Source organism: Cajanus cajan, chromosome 4, assembly GCF_000230855.2.
Source record: "Cajanus cajan strain Asha chromosome 4, NIPB_CcT2T_4, whole genome shotgun sequence".
Classification (NCBI taxonomy): Eukaryota; Viridiplantae; Streptophyta; class Magnoliopsida; order Fabales; family Fabaceae; genus Cajanus; species Cajanus cajan.
In genome coordinates, this window is record NC_138520.1 from 66,309,649 (window position 1) to 66,324,851 (window position 15,203).

Below are 15,203 nucleotides of genomic sequence, written 5' to 3' on the forward strand. Positions count from 1 at the left end.
TCAGTTATAAGCTATAATATGCATGATAATTAAGTTTGTTCATTTTTAAAATAATTATCTTCGATGTTTTTATATTGACCATGCATAACTATTAAACTTCTTTATCTAAGTATTGATGGAAGAGTGCTAGGCTTAATTTAATATATTTGCATTAGAAAACATGATAAATCTCTTAACTGAATCAGATTCTTCACTGAATAGATGAAAAAAAAAGAGGTTCGCTTTTCGTTTGAACGTTGTTATCAGTTATGAATAAAAAGTGAGTGACTTTACAATTTCATTTTTTTTAAAGTGAAGTAAGAAAACCCATTTATTGGGAGCAAATCCAGCAGCACTTGCGGTGTCCATAGAAGAATTTAATTAAAGGTTACGTTAACGAAGTTGAATTTTTATATTTGAAAATCAAAATCTATGTTTATTTGTAACAAAAGTACCCATAAGTCATTAGTTTGAATAGAAGTATACTTATTTCTCTTTAAGAAATGTTTCGAGCTCAAATCTTATAAATAAATAAAAAATATAATTAAAAAAATCTTATTAAAAATAATTAAATATATTTTTTTATAAATAAAATTAGTAAATATTTTATATCAATAATATGATTATTAAAAAAATTATAACAAAAGTGAGTTTGGTTTTTCTTTAAATACTTTTCCTCTTTTAATTATTTTGCCATTTCCTCATCAAATACATATAGGTGGTACCATTTTCACCGGGAATAATATATCAACAACAAAAACTTGGAAGTGCATCATACTCTACCTAAAACTTTTAGTGGACAAGTTGGCTAAACTAGAATACAAATCTTTCTCACCAACCGATTGAAATGAAGCTTCAAAAAGGAGGAAGCGATGGTGCCGCAGGAATTGGAGGGAAGAACTAAGCCAAAATGAAAATGGCAAAGACACACCAAATAGTTCTAGCAGGGAGTTCTTGGGGAATTAGAAACACCTTTCATTCTCTTGTAGCCATCTTAACCACTCTTCTAGTTGTCACTACCATTTATCTAAGACAGGATGGAGGACATATATCTCTAAAAATAAAGGCCTCTAATAATGATGATTCGTTATCATCAAAGTGTGACTTGTTCTCTGGCAAGTGGGTTTTTGATAACGAAACTTATCCACTGTACAAAGAGCAACAATGCACGTTCATGTCAGATCAGTTGGCTTGTGAGAAGTTTGGAAGGAAGGACCTGAGTTACCAAAATTGGAGGTGGCAGCCTCATCACTGTGACCTTCCCAGGTGTGTTTCTTATCTTTCCCAATGGAGACATTATTGTATGGTTCGAAACGGAAAGATTAATAAAAGATTTAATAAAACTCAATTATATGTAATGTAGGGTCTTTTGGATACAAATTTATAAGAGTTTTTAAAACATTAGATAAAAAACTTTTTTTCAAGAGAAAAGGTTTTAAAAACTCTTTTAAATTTTTATCCAAACATACTTGTAGATTGCGGCTGAAACCATTTATAACATGTAGTAGTCCGAATCATACAATGATTTCTTCCAGACGTACCAATTTTTAATGTTGATTGTCATAGTTTCTGCATACCTAGCTACGTGTATGATATATATGCTTAATCAGGTTTGGCTATGTTTTTGAGCTTTTTGTGGAATGTGGTTCTTTCTATGTTAATAAGGTTCAATGCCACAGCATTGCTTGAAAGGCTAAGGAACAAGAGGCTTGTGTTCGTGGGGGATTCACTCAACAGAGGCCAATGGGTTTCTATGGTTTGCCTTGTTGACTCTATATTGCCCAAAACCCTCAAATCCATGCATTCCATTGCCAATGGTTCACTAAACATTTTCAGGGCCGAAGTAAGTCACATGATAGGGTTTGAGAGAATATATGTATATGCATGCAGCATTATTCCTATGCCACAAGTAAAGAAACTAATTCAAGATTTGAACCTATTGCATCAAAGTCAGAAATTGAGGAACAAGACTTCATAGAGGAAAAAATGAAATGTTCCTAAAATATTTTGAGTAAAAACAAAAAAAAAATTATTGTGAATATATAGCACTGTTTTTATTTTCACCATAAATTACAAAAAAAAAAAAAAAAAAATCTTATTGTCTCACATTTGCAACTATTTATATATGTTTTTATTAAGGAATACAATGCAACTATTGAGCACTATTGGTCTCCATTACTAGTGGAATCAAACTCAGATGACCCAGTAAACCATAGGGTACCAGAACGCACTGTGAGAGTGAAGGCCATTGAAAAGCATGCCAGGTACTGGACTGATGCAGACTTTCTGATTTTCAACACTTATCTCTGGTGGAGAAGGCCAATAATGAATGTCCTGTAAGTGCACTTAACCTAACCATAACTATTCCTTTGATCAACTTGCATGCCAACAGCTCCAATTTCCAACCACCACATGACATGATTGTGTTGGTTTATTTGCACGTTACTATTCATCACACATGCAATGATCATGCATTCATGCAACTACCCCACTTTAGAAAATGATTTTGATTGTGACAAATTTAATCGAACAAGCAGGTGGGGATCATTTGGAGACCCAGATGGTGTCTTCAAAGGAGTTGAAATGCTGAGAGTGTATGAAATGGCCCTGAGGACCTGGTCTGATTGGTTGGAAGTTCATGTCAATCGTAGCAAGACGCATTTGTTTTTCGTTAGCATGTCACCCACTCATGAAAGGTATACTCAGAGCAACATTATCATAGTTAAATTTTGTCTATTCTACAATCATGCAATATTAATTTGTGTAAAACTTAAGTTGGTATTGTTCTTGAATTAAAACTTATTTAAATACAAGTTACAAACATTTTTCAGAATTTTTTTTATTAAAAATAAAGAGTATTTTTTAGTCGAGAAACTCTCACAAATATTTTTAAACATGTTCTTAGAATTACTCGTTTCACTTCGATAATAAATAAATAAATAAATATATATATATATATATATATATAAGTTGTTAATCAACATATGAACTACATGCTTTTCAAGTTTTCTTTAATATATGCATTCTATCAGTAAGTTATGTTTCATATTTATTTTAACCCATTTAATCATTAAATAAGAATTAGAGATGATTCAATAATTAAGTATATGTAAAAAAAAATAAATAAAAAAATAGTGGTTGGAAGATTTTTTCCATATACAATTCTTCCCGGCCGGTAGATATAGAACCACATTACAATTTTATGCACATGGAGGTGGAGCCAATTTTTCCTAAACTCTAAAGAATATATATTATGAATATCTGTTGTGGTCCCCCAAAAGAAAATCCAATATGTTCAAACACTGACCAGAGTTATACATAAATTATTTCTCAAAATCAAAATTGACTTTCCCATCTTGAATTGATTCTACGTATAAAGTAAAATTATCTTGCTTTTTTATTGGTAGAGACTTTTCGAAGATTTTTTTTAATGATTGTTCTATATTGTATAAGAACACAACGGAGTCATCAATGGAAGAATGCTGTTGTCATTATGGTTTTACTGTTGAGAAAAAAGACCATGTATCCATCATGGAAAACTATTTTACATAGATATTCAATAGCAAACCATTATTTATTGAGTTTATTGACTTTTATAAATTTATTTTTAAAGATATATCAATAATGATTTTTGGTTAGTCTATAATGTAAAAATTATAAACTAAGAATGGATGACCATTAAACCCTTTAGTGTTTTGCAGCACTCAACAAATTCACTTTTAATTAACTATTACATAGTTGGATATAGTTTTGTATGCAAGAACTAGAATTGGAAAGTGAAATTGATTATGCAACTAAAATCATTTACTTTTTTTTATGATGATATTAATAAAAGTATTTACCGAATTTATTGAAAATTAATCTCTTCTGAGACCTTAAATAAATTAAGGTTATCCTTTCTTGTATCATTTTTTTTTATCTTTTCAGGCTACTAAAATCATTTATTATAATCATAATAATTTAAAATCAAATGCAAATTTTAGTTCTTCAAGAGAATTGTTCAAATATCCCATTAGATTTCAGTGCATAACTGTAAAGCAATAGCTCTGTAATTGTACTAGAATCAGTAAATATACTAAATTAGTAATTGAAAAAAAAATTGCAGGGCTGAGGAATGGGGAGCAGCTAAGGGTAACAATTGTTACAGTGAAACAGATATGATTGCAGAAGAGGGGTATTGGGGGAAAGGTTCTGATCCTAAAATGATGCGTGTGGTGGAGAATGTGGTTGATGATTTGAAAGCCAGAGGTTTGAATGTTCAAATGCTTAACATCACACAGCTCTCAGAATACAGAAAAGAAGGACACCCTTCTATATACAGGAAGCAGTGGGACCCTCTAACCCAAGAACAGATATCAAACCCAAATAGTTATGCAGATTGCATTCATTGGTGCCTCCCTGGAGTGCCTGATGTGTGGAATGAGCTCCTTTATGTCTATATCTTCCATCAATAACAAATGTTTCACATGCCAAGCTAAGCTTGCCAAAGTGTTCAAATCACACATTCATTCTTCTATCTTTTCAGGGTATTTAATGATTTTACAATCAATCAATTGTAAAGCACAATCTTTCCTTTTTCCTTTAAAATGTATAAGCAACACCACTAATATTGAAAAAACATTCTTATTCTTAACATGATACATCTATAAATATCAATATAGAAATGCTAGACCACTTATTTTCAACACTTTCTTATTAATATTTTATTTATTATCGATTGAAAATCACAAATTTTAGTGTATCATACTACTAAATTAGGAGAAAAACTCATCAAATGTGATGTTAGATTCACAAAATTTGTAATTTTCAATCAATTTTAATCAATTAAAATGAGTGTTTGAATGTTACTAATATTTCCCATATCAATAATAAGTTGCGGTCGGCAAATTTTTCAATCTCTATTTGTGGATATTTTAAAAATAACAAAGGGTAAACGACATAATATATTATCTATAAAAATATTAGGATTAAATATATTTTTAGCTCCAAATTTTTGCCAATTTTTTTTAGTCCAGGAATATATTTTTTCTTTTATTAATTTTAGTCTTGAACTTTTGCTAAATTTTACTTTTAGTCTACGAATTTTTTTCCTTGTTAACATTTTGGTCGTTGACATAAAATAAATTTAAAAAAAATTAAAACTAAAATCAAATAAAACATGTTCATAAATTAAAACAAAAATTTGAAAAAAGTTCAAACTAAAAACATATTTAATGTAAAATATAATTATTTCAAGTTCACACTCATCATAATGACAAGCTTTAGAATTTTAAAAGTCATGCAATTTATAAGCCAAATAACTCATCCATCTCAAACTAGTTAAGATGCAGGCATGTTGCTTCACTGTAAACGAAGGGAGCCAATTAAGTCAAAGAAAGAATTGGAAAAAGTGGATTAGCATGGTATCAAATTATGCATTTTATATATCACATTGTTCACTTTCAATCCTACCAAGCACACTGTAGACGAACTATATTTCAACTATAGGAAAGGTAAAGAAAACCATCTTTTGGGTATTTGAGAATGAAAAGCTCGAGACAATCCTGTTGCTCTTCATAAAATTGCCTTAGCTAATGATTCCAAGAACCAGGTTTGAGGTGCTTCTCTAGAATGGAGAAAAAGCATGCATTTTCATAGATTCCAAAAGAAAAGGGCATCGAACCAGCAGCTCGGAGGCTAGAAACAAATACTGAAAACTTTTCAATTGTTCAAGAAATCTTGGAAAAGGAAGCCCAACAAAAGCATCAGGTAGAGAAGCAAGATGTAGAAGTAAGAAAGAAAATTGATGATGAGGAAGAAACCAAGGGTGGAGAACCAAGATAATAGCAACCTCTTAACATTTAAATGAAGAAGCAAAGATGAACCCCCATCATTCGCATCAACTTTGGACCAAGATTCTTGGCCATTACAATTTGCACACCAAGGCAAAGGCGATTATTTGGTATAGGAATCACTTCAAGCATATCAAATCATTTGTAGTTTAGGACCTATTTAAATAATAATAAAAAAATTCATAAATACTTATAGAAGAAAATATAAGAAAAAAAAATGAAATAAAATTTTCTATAAATTAAAATTGATTTATATATAAATTAATTTGTAGAAATTAACTGGTATCTAACTTCAATCAGGTGATTCAGTTTGTGAACAGGAACATTCGAATATGAATCTCTTCTTGTGTCTGTCATCAATAACAAACCTGAGATGTTCTCCTTCAATGAGATCGAATCTCTTGTTGCTCAAGAAACAAGAGTTAAACACCTCAAATAACTAGTTGAGCAGATTTTACAAATTTTACTCAATATGACTCGGGGTGTGTGTATTTCAGAAGGAAACCGAAACCCTAGCAATGATAATTTATCACCACAGGTGCAGGCCACTCAAAAAGAGAATCAACAATGTTCAATGCCAAGTCTACAATGGTTTTGGCCATGTTAGTTACATACAGTTGTGATAACTGACTACAGCTGTCAGCGACAGTGACTAGACAAACTACATTACACTATACTTTTAAAATTTAAAAATTTAACATCATTTGTTAATTTTAACAATAACGAGAGCAATTTACTCGATTCGAAAATTGCTTGACAAAGCTAGTTGATGCATTGGTTCTACTTCTACCATCTTCAATCCAAATTACGGGCAAGAAACGGAAGATAGGCAGAAAGCAAAAGCAATGAACGGATACAGATATCATATATTTAAGTCCTGAAAATCACCGAAGAAATACAAACTAAAAAGCAATAATACAAAATGTTTGTAAGTTTGAACTTTGAAATAGATTTGGGACACTTTTCTAACGTCTATACTGAAAAGGAAGAACGTTCCAAATGCATTGTATAGGCATAATTAAACTACATATGACAAGAAACCAAGAAGCTAAGCAGTGTCTGTTGCTGGTTGGGTCACCCCGAACTTCACCAACAGCTTAGTCAGGTTTTCTGGGGAGCAAACTTGATACTTGACTTTTCCAGAAGGTGAGAGAAAAACCTCTGCAAGTTCAAGCTTTTCAGAGGTGAGACTTGTGCTGTCCATAGTTTTACTCAGTACCTTCAGCGCAAGTTGAACTGCTTCTTCCCTTGTGATATCATCCTTGTAATCCTGTTTTAGAATTGACTGTGCTGCCTGGTTGTTGGCACCGATAGCTGCAGCTTTCCAACCACCATAATTTCCACTGGGATCACTTGTGTAAAGTTGAAAGCCGAAATTTTTGTCCCAACCAGCAAACAGGAATGAGACTCCAAATGGTCGAAGACCACCAAATTGTGTGTAACCTTGCTTAGTATCACAAAGAGATTGAACCAACTGCTCAACTGGCATTGGCTCTTGGTAAGCATATGCATAACGTTGTGCCTGGACCCTGGCAGTATTGATTAGGATGTTGGCATCAGACATAATTCCAGCCACAGCACATGCAACGTGATCATCAATCTTGTACATTTTCTCAGTGGAAGTTGAGGTTTGCAGCAGCTTGGACGTGACCTTCTTCTCACCAACCAGAACTACCCCATCTTTTGACAAGATTCCTATTGCAGTACCAGCATTCCCAATGGCCTCCATTGCATACTCCACTTGGTAAAGACGTCCTTCAGGTGAGAAAATTGTCGTACGGCTATCATATCTTCGAGACATATTGACCTGAGTTTTAGTTCAGAGCAAAGACAAGGAAAGGAGAAGAATGAATAAAGTACATCTTAGGTAAAAGAAAACAAAAAAGAGGACTCCTGTGGAAGAAAAAATTTACAACCTTAAGTGGTTTTAATATAAATACAGTGTCTTGAAATGAATTAAATGCCCACTTCGGGCAATTACTCTTCCTTCATGGATTTATTTTTTTGTCAAGAGTTACTTTTTTGAAAACCTCCCATGAAATAATTCTGTTAAGACTTATTTCTACATATAGATTGCAAGCTCAATAAAAAAATAAAAAAATAAAGTAAAACAAAGTGGGAAACTTGGGTGAGGTAATAATAGTTTGATTTATATTCCTGTCATTGTTATAATAAATTAAAGATATACACGATGCCAAGAAAGAATAAGAGATAAGAGATAAGTCCATGATTTATGGTCAAAGAATATTGAGCTTCCAGATAAAATTAGGAAAAAGGAAAGCACGACTGAAGTATAGACAAAATGTTACATTGACACTATGAAACAAGGAATCATTCTAGTGGCAAAACCATACATTCACAGAATAACACAAATCTTGTTCTGTGCCATTCATCACAGAGACAATCTGTCAAATCAATAAGTTCAAACCAGCAGTTATGACATTCTGAAGCCACAAACAAGGGTTTTGACTTTATCTCTTCTATCAAAAGTAAGCACATTACATTTTGAAAATCAAATGAAATACACAAATGCATACCAAGAAAAATGACACAAGAAACCTCCCAGGGCATGTGGAAGTAATGCATGACTGATAACCGATAAACTCTGAAAAGTTCAATAATTTAAAAAGGTACAATTATTAGTCATTAAAGAAACCACTTGAAAGATTTTACAGCCCAGAAAGAGAATAAAGGGTTAAGGGACAGTGAGCACAAATCTTCTTCCACTAAATCACACAGAAACCTCAATTGTAAATTTAATGGGTACTGAACCAATTATCTCAATTCACAGCATAAAGAAATTTAGAAGCAGGGACCATACATATAGAATTAGGGATGAGGATGACCACTAGAATTGGATCAGGGATCCAAAGCAAAAGAACATACAAGTGCTTCCTATATTGATAAAAGTGTGCGGCCATTTGGCAAACTACTAGAACTAATTTCTCCCACCATGGCACTCATCAGCACTTCCAAGGTAAAATCTGTATCCGAGACTGAGATTAATTTGGATACACATCTCAATCATGTTCCATGGTTCAAAACTAATTTTATCAAAATCATCTGATAAGAACCTTCAGAGAACCACACCACAAAAGTTAGCCACTGAGCCCAATGCTCAACAAACCCCACACTAGAATCCTATACTTCCAATATGGAGCTCAAGTTCCATACCTTGAAATTAGACCCTAACTTTGAAACAAACAGATCCTAATCTCCAAAAATTGTCTACAAAAAAATTAGGGTAGAATAAAAACCTTGGTCCTTGCAAATGGAAAAAGCCCATTAAACTTTAGGAGGAACCACAAATGTCTAATCATATCATTAACTAACCCTAAGGCATTAAACACAAGAGTCCCTGAGAAAGACCAAGATGCCCAACTCGTGGATTCTCAGGAAACAGGATGGGGTTTTTGCAATTTGAGAATTTCCAAGTTAATAAACCATCATCCACATTCAATTATCGATTATTCGACTCTTCCAGAGACCAACAGAAAGTAGAAATTATAATTTCAAGTACCAAATCAAAGTTTTAATTCGAAGCGCACAGATCTTCCAGAATCTAAGGGAATCTACTTTAACTTCTGCCAACGTTCTTAAACGAAATCAAGGGGACATTTTAAAATTTCAACCTAAAAGTAACACAATTGGCATGGATCCAACAACTGAAACGACGAGAACAGTAACATAGGTATGGTAACACAATCACAAAATTAAAAAATTTTAAAAAAAATTACCGGAAACGGTGAAGGCGAAGACGGCGATCGCAGAGCTTGGCACAGAGAGAGAAGGTGTTAGCGCAGGGAGTGCAGCTTAAGTCCGAAAAATGGAGTTGAATATATAAATATATATAAAGTTGTAAAAAAAATACAATAGATATAATAAGAGCGTGCAATGAATTGAAATATTGTTTTTTTATATTTTTTTTTTAATTTAAAAGATTATATAAGAATATAATAATTAGGAATTTTATAATAGATTATACAGTTTAAATTTTAATAAATTTATATATTATAAGAACTTCATAAGATTTAAAAATGTTTTATGAATTTATAAGATTATTTTATAGATTTATTGTAAATATTTAAAATTACAAGAAAATAAAAATGGTAAAATATGAATAAAAATAAATTAATATAATTTTTAATGATGAATTTTCTAATTTTTTATCAAATGAATATAAAATCTATTTTTATTGAAGCGTGAAACTACTTAAAAAAAGGAGTATCATAAATTAGCAACAAATAATTTTATTTTGACAATAATATAATGAAAAAAAATTCTTAAATTTAAGACATTTTCAATGTCTTTTCTTTTTTCTATTTTAAATATATATTTCACAATTTTATAATTAGTCTAAAAAATTTACTTTAGACAAAGAGTTTAGGAAATTTAAAAAGTTTGAAATTTGAATTATTTTTATTTAATTTTCTTTCATTTTTAAATGTTTTTATTCTAAAAACTAATTCAAATTTAGTAAATTTAAAATATTTAATTTAAACAAGACAACTTATTTTTCATCACATGCAAAAATTATTTTTTAAATACATGTTTAAAAATATGAAATTTCAATATTAAATTTTATCAAAAATAAATATTAATCAAAATTTAAATATTTGATAATTTAAAAATAATTTTAAAAAGATAATACTTAATAATTCAAAAATAATAATAATAAATTTATACTAATTATAAAAAATTTGAGTGAGATTGTTAAATGATAGTATTTATTAATGAGCAAATTCTCCTTTTGACGTTTGAAAATTGAAAGTGTTAGGTGCTTGCAAGTTATTCTTGAAAGCATGGTTTTAAATTGCGGTTGCGGTCGCGGTTGCAGTTACTGCGGTTGCGGGTATTACAAGTATTGCGATGCGGATTGCGGCTGTTGTGGTGTGAAATTATTAATTATTTGCACTAAATATAAAAAATTGTAATTATTGATATATGTTTTATTTTTAAAGATTTATACATTTTTATTCCTTTTTTAAAACATTCTATTATTTTAATGAATAATTTAATTTATTTTAAAATTAATTTAAAAGTAAGAGAAACACAATAGTGGTTAGATTAATTCCTACTTAATATTTGTCATAATATCTCAAAAGCAAATTGTCTCATTGACATAAATAAAAAACTTAAAAGTACACACATTTAGACAAATTTTAAATAGACAAGAAAGAAAAAAGGACATGGCTTGACATAAAGTAATATGATTGCCCACAAGTTTTAAATTATCTGAGAAGCAATGCCACCCTTCAGAGATGCATTTCACTACAAGGAAAAAATATGAAATTTTTATTAATATTGTAAAACTATAAAAAGCATGAATTTTTTTTCACAAGTGAAAAATTATATATATAATAAATTTATAACTCACATGATACTTATTACCACATAGTAGAGTGACGAGGATGATCATAGCCTGCACTCTCGCTTTGGTTATCCCCTTGTGTGGCTCCTTGTCCAAAAACATAATAAAAAAATCCACCACTTTGTTGTTGATAATAAAGATCATTATAATTCATTGATGGTTGGTGGTATGAGGGAACTTGGTCACTTCCATATTGATTGTATGCATTAAAATAAGGATGTTGATAAACTAATGGTGGATAGTACCCTTGACTACTTTCTGAAGAATCATCAATATTGAATTCACTAAAACTTTGTTCAATATGAGAAGATGAAGAATCTTGACATGACACATTTTGTTTATTTTTTCCTCTTCTAACTCGTGAATTGTCTCTTCTATTATTACCTGAAAATGAACGATCAGGAGGAATCATACCTGGCATAGAAGTAGTGAAATCAATTACCAGATTTGTGTCACGCCTATTATATGGAGTCTCTTGATATGGATCATTTTGTCTTTGTTCATCCTCATCATCCTCACCATCATTTTCTTCACCTTCAATATCAACACCATCATCACCACTATTATTACTTGGTGGGCTTAAGTCACCACCATCATTATCACTATCTCCACCTTCCACATCTTCATCATCTGTATCAATTTGAGGCAACCACTCTGAATTTTGAACTCCATCTAAAAGTGGATTTTCTCTTTCTTCTATCCATGCAGATAATGGATCATCTTCTCGAAATATATAATCAAGATTAATTGGATTGAAACTTGATTCAATTTCTTCTTGACTTTTTTCTCATTTGATGCCTCATTTTCAATTTCATGTTGTAATGTGTAAAGACAAGTTTTTGCAACTTTTTGTACTTAAGCCTATTCCTTGTCTTTGAATGAATATAGCTAAACGTACTCTAGTTTCTTTCACAATTTGTGGCTGAAGTTGTTTGACTTAAAATTTTAATAGCCACACGTTGAAGTTCAGGAGAGCATGAACCAAACATCAACCACCATTCAACTTTTTAAGAGATCAAGCAAAAAAAAGTTATTATTTATAAAAAAAATACATTTGTTTATTGAGAAAGGAAGAAACTATATTTACCTGGATTCATTCTAGACCAAGCTCTTTGAGCTTGAGGTGTAGCAAATGTTTCACCTATGTCTTTAAACAATACCAACTATATAACATTATATTGTATAAGATATCAATACATAGTTATATAACAATAATTTAAAAAAAAAAACAAAATATAATTATTTATTACTAACTGAGTTTAAAGCTTTAATTTGATCATCCATGTTTCTCTCCAATTTCATAATGACCTTTTTGGTCCCTTCAAATGTCTCTCGATACACATCAGATCCATGTTCAACTCCATATTGAAATTGTGGATTAAGAAAATACCCTAAAAAATAAATAATTAATCAATATGTATCTATAATTGTATGTATTAATGTATTGCTTTATATAATAAACGTAAAATTACAATGACATACCAGCAGAATGAAAATCAGAATGCATGAATTTCCAACGCTTGTCAATTATTTCTTGGTATTGAGAATAATAACGAGAACTTTTTTGAATTGATTATTTTGCTCGATCAATTGCCTCATATATAAAACCCATTGTTGGTTTCTCATCACCATCAACTAGCCTCAAAACTTTTACTAAAGACTCAAATACCTTCAATATATCATAGCCTTGCTCCAAAAATCATTGCCAATAACAATTTGTCTTGCTTCAAATGCCAATCCATTTTTGTCTCTTCCAAATTTAGATCGTCTAAATTCTTCTGAGTTGAACATGTTCCTCAAGCCTTGCTTTTGTTGCACAATTGCTTGAAGTTGTAAGAATTGTGTTGCAAATCGGGTAACACCAGGACGAACAATTTCTCTACCTCCAGTGTATTTTTTCATGAGATTTACAATCTGTGTGATTGTAGATAAAAGTTGTTACTACTTTTGCATCACTTAATAACTTTTGCACATTCTTTTTTTTTCCTATATCCTCCAAACAAAGATCCAAACAATGTGCTGCACATGCAGTCCAATATAAATGTTGTCTCTTTTCCATCAACTTTTGACTAGCTGCTTTAAGTGCTTTTTCATTATCTGTAACAACTTGAATTACAAATTCTTCTCCCACTTCGTCCACAACCTTATCCAATAACTGAAAGTAGTAATCAGTATTTCTACTGTCAACATTAGAAGCATCAATAGATTTCAAGAAAATCGTTCCCTTGCTATAATACACTAGAAAATTCATAATATGTGTATGATTTACACTATCTATCCAACCATCACACATCATTGTTACTCCTTTTTCCTTCCGTGTAGTTTTCAACTTACTTATCCATTCTTGCATGCTTTTATATTCAACTTCTAAATACACATCAGAAACTTCATAAGGTGTAGGGCATTTAACTGATGGATCTACCTCAGCTACTGCAATAATCAAATTATGCAACCATGGAGAATTTGATAAATTCATAGGTAAGCGTTCATAAATTATAAACTTGCTTACCGCTTCTCTGAGCTTGTTCTTTAATGTTTTCATAAGACCCCTTACTTTTACTTCTCACAAGATCCGCATTTGTAGATCTTAAAGCAAAAGTAGCATCTTCTTTTCTTGAAGTTTGACAACACTCATGCGAGAGCTTCCACCTGATTCATAGATGTTATTAGATCCCTCTGTTTGTTGTCTGAATCGTTGTCTATCTTCCCACTCACGTTGTGATCTAATGCTTTGTTGCGAAGCTATCCTCATCTCCTCGTCACTATCTTCTTCATCATCTTCTCTTAATCGAGATTCAAATTCTTCTTTTCTTTTTCTAAAGTCAATTTTCTTTTCTTTTTTATCTTTGAGAAGTTTCATCATATTCTCCCTAACAAATGACGTGACTCTTGGACAACCTGCTACTTAACCTTTATCATGTGTTATGTGTTGCTTCAATCTTGTAATGCCACCCCTTATTATCTTTTGACAAAGTTTACATTGGACATTGTTGCAATTTCCTGCTATAGGTACTCCAAAATGCCATCCAATATCGTCGCTTGGAGCACCTTCGAGTCTTCCTATAGGAAATTCTTCATTTGATGTCATTGTGTATATATATATGTATAAAATTTTGAAAATATAATATCAATCAATAATTAAATTATATTTCAAAATTCATAACAATGACTAATAAATTAACATAATAATAAAAATAAATATAAACACCTAATATTGATATACATATAATTAGGCTAAACATATTATTATATATAAAAATATTACAAAATATTCTAATAATCATTCACATCTATACTAATATATAAAGGGAATACCCTTTTCGATAACCACTTTGGTCTCCACATTTTTTAACCATTATACCTTTCTATTTTAAAAAATTAAAAAAATATTCTTTTATCAAATTTAAAAACTTAAAACTAATTGACTAACAAAAATACATTATTTTCTGTAAAAATAAAATAAGTTGAGTTTAGTTTTTAAGATGCTAATTTCATTTTGTTTAAATTAGATAATAATTATAATTATATTTTTTTATTTACTATTACAATATTTGTATATTCAATGGTGGTAGAAAACATTTACTAACAAAAGCATTTTTTTTGTCATTTTACTATCTAAATAATAATAAAAGAAAGATTTTCATCCATGTGATAAAACAGCTACATGTGTACTTAGTTGACAGTTATTATGCTTTTTAATGAAATTAAATAGTTTCAGTTAACAGAAAAGCTAAATTAATTGATGAACAAATTAAATAGTTGCATGTGGCCCATTTAAAATTCTCATTAAAGGCCACAACTACAAGGTACAAAGGCCCACGTCCAAACCACTTAATTTTTTTTCATGCACCAGTTAATCTCCCAAACTCACTAAAGGCCCACGTCCACTCACTAATTAAAAAATTATATTAAAATAAATTTCTCATTAAAGGCCACAACTACAAGGTATAGCCCACGTCCAAACCACCTAATTTTTTTTCATGCGCCAGTGAATCTCCCAAACTCACTGAAGGCCCACGTCC

At 30.7% G+C, this 15,203-nt stretch overlaps 2 protein-coding genes and 1 long non-coding RNA gene across 4 annotated transcripts; 1 reads left to right on the top strand and 2 right to left on the bottom strand.

Annotated features, from left to right (window-relative positions):
* Positions 1–768: 768 nt before the first annotated feature.
* TBL34 (TRICHOME BIREFRINGENCE-LIKE 34) lies at positions 769–4,612 on the top strand. Its single transcript, XM_020364377.3, has 5 exons — positions 769–1,245; positions 1,645–1,822; positions 2,119–2,315; positions 2,517–2,675; positions 4,085–4,612. The coding sequence occupies exons 1-5, from the start codon at positions 890–892 to the stop codon at positions 4,431–4,433; spliced, it is 1,239 nt and encodes a 412-aa protein (XP_020219966.1). The 5' UTR covers positions 769–889; the 3' UTR covers positions 4,434–4,612.
* Positions 4,613–6,656: 2,044 nt separating this feature from the next.
* On the bottom strand, positions 6,657–9,669 carry LOC109801749 (proteasome subunit alpha type-4). 2 transcript variants are annotated; one of them, XM_083072846.1, is made up of 3 exons: positions 9,548–9,607; positions 8,348–8,415; positions 6,657–7,617 (listed from the first exon to the last, which is right to left on the bottom strand). In XM_083072846.1, the coding sequence occupies exon 3, from the start codon at positions 7,609–7,611 to the stop codon at positions 6,859–6,861; it is 753 nt and encodes a 250-aa protein (XP_082928972.1). In that variant the 5' UTR covers positions 7,612–7,617; positions 8,348–8,415; positions 9,548–9,607; the 3' UTR covers positions 6,657–6,858. The 2 variants fall into 2 exon arrangements, with proteins under 2 accessions (XP_082928972.1, XP_020218458.1); XM_020362869.3 differs by lacking the exon at positions 8,348–8,415 and having other exon boundaries at positions 9,548–9,669.
* A 1,188-nt stretch (positions 9,670–10,857) lies between these two features.
* LOC145957098 (uncharacterized) lies at positions 10,858–12,305 on the bottom strand. The gene is made up of 2 exons (XR_014433520.1): positions 11,188–12,305; positions 10,858–11,081 (listed from the first exon to the last, which is right to left on the bottom strand). It is a non-coding gene; the product is annotated as an uncharacterized LOC145957098 (long non-coding RNA).
* Positions 12,306–15,203: the final 2,898 nt, after the last annotated feature.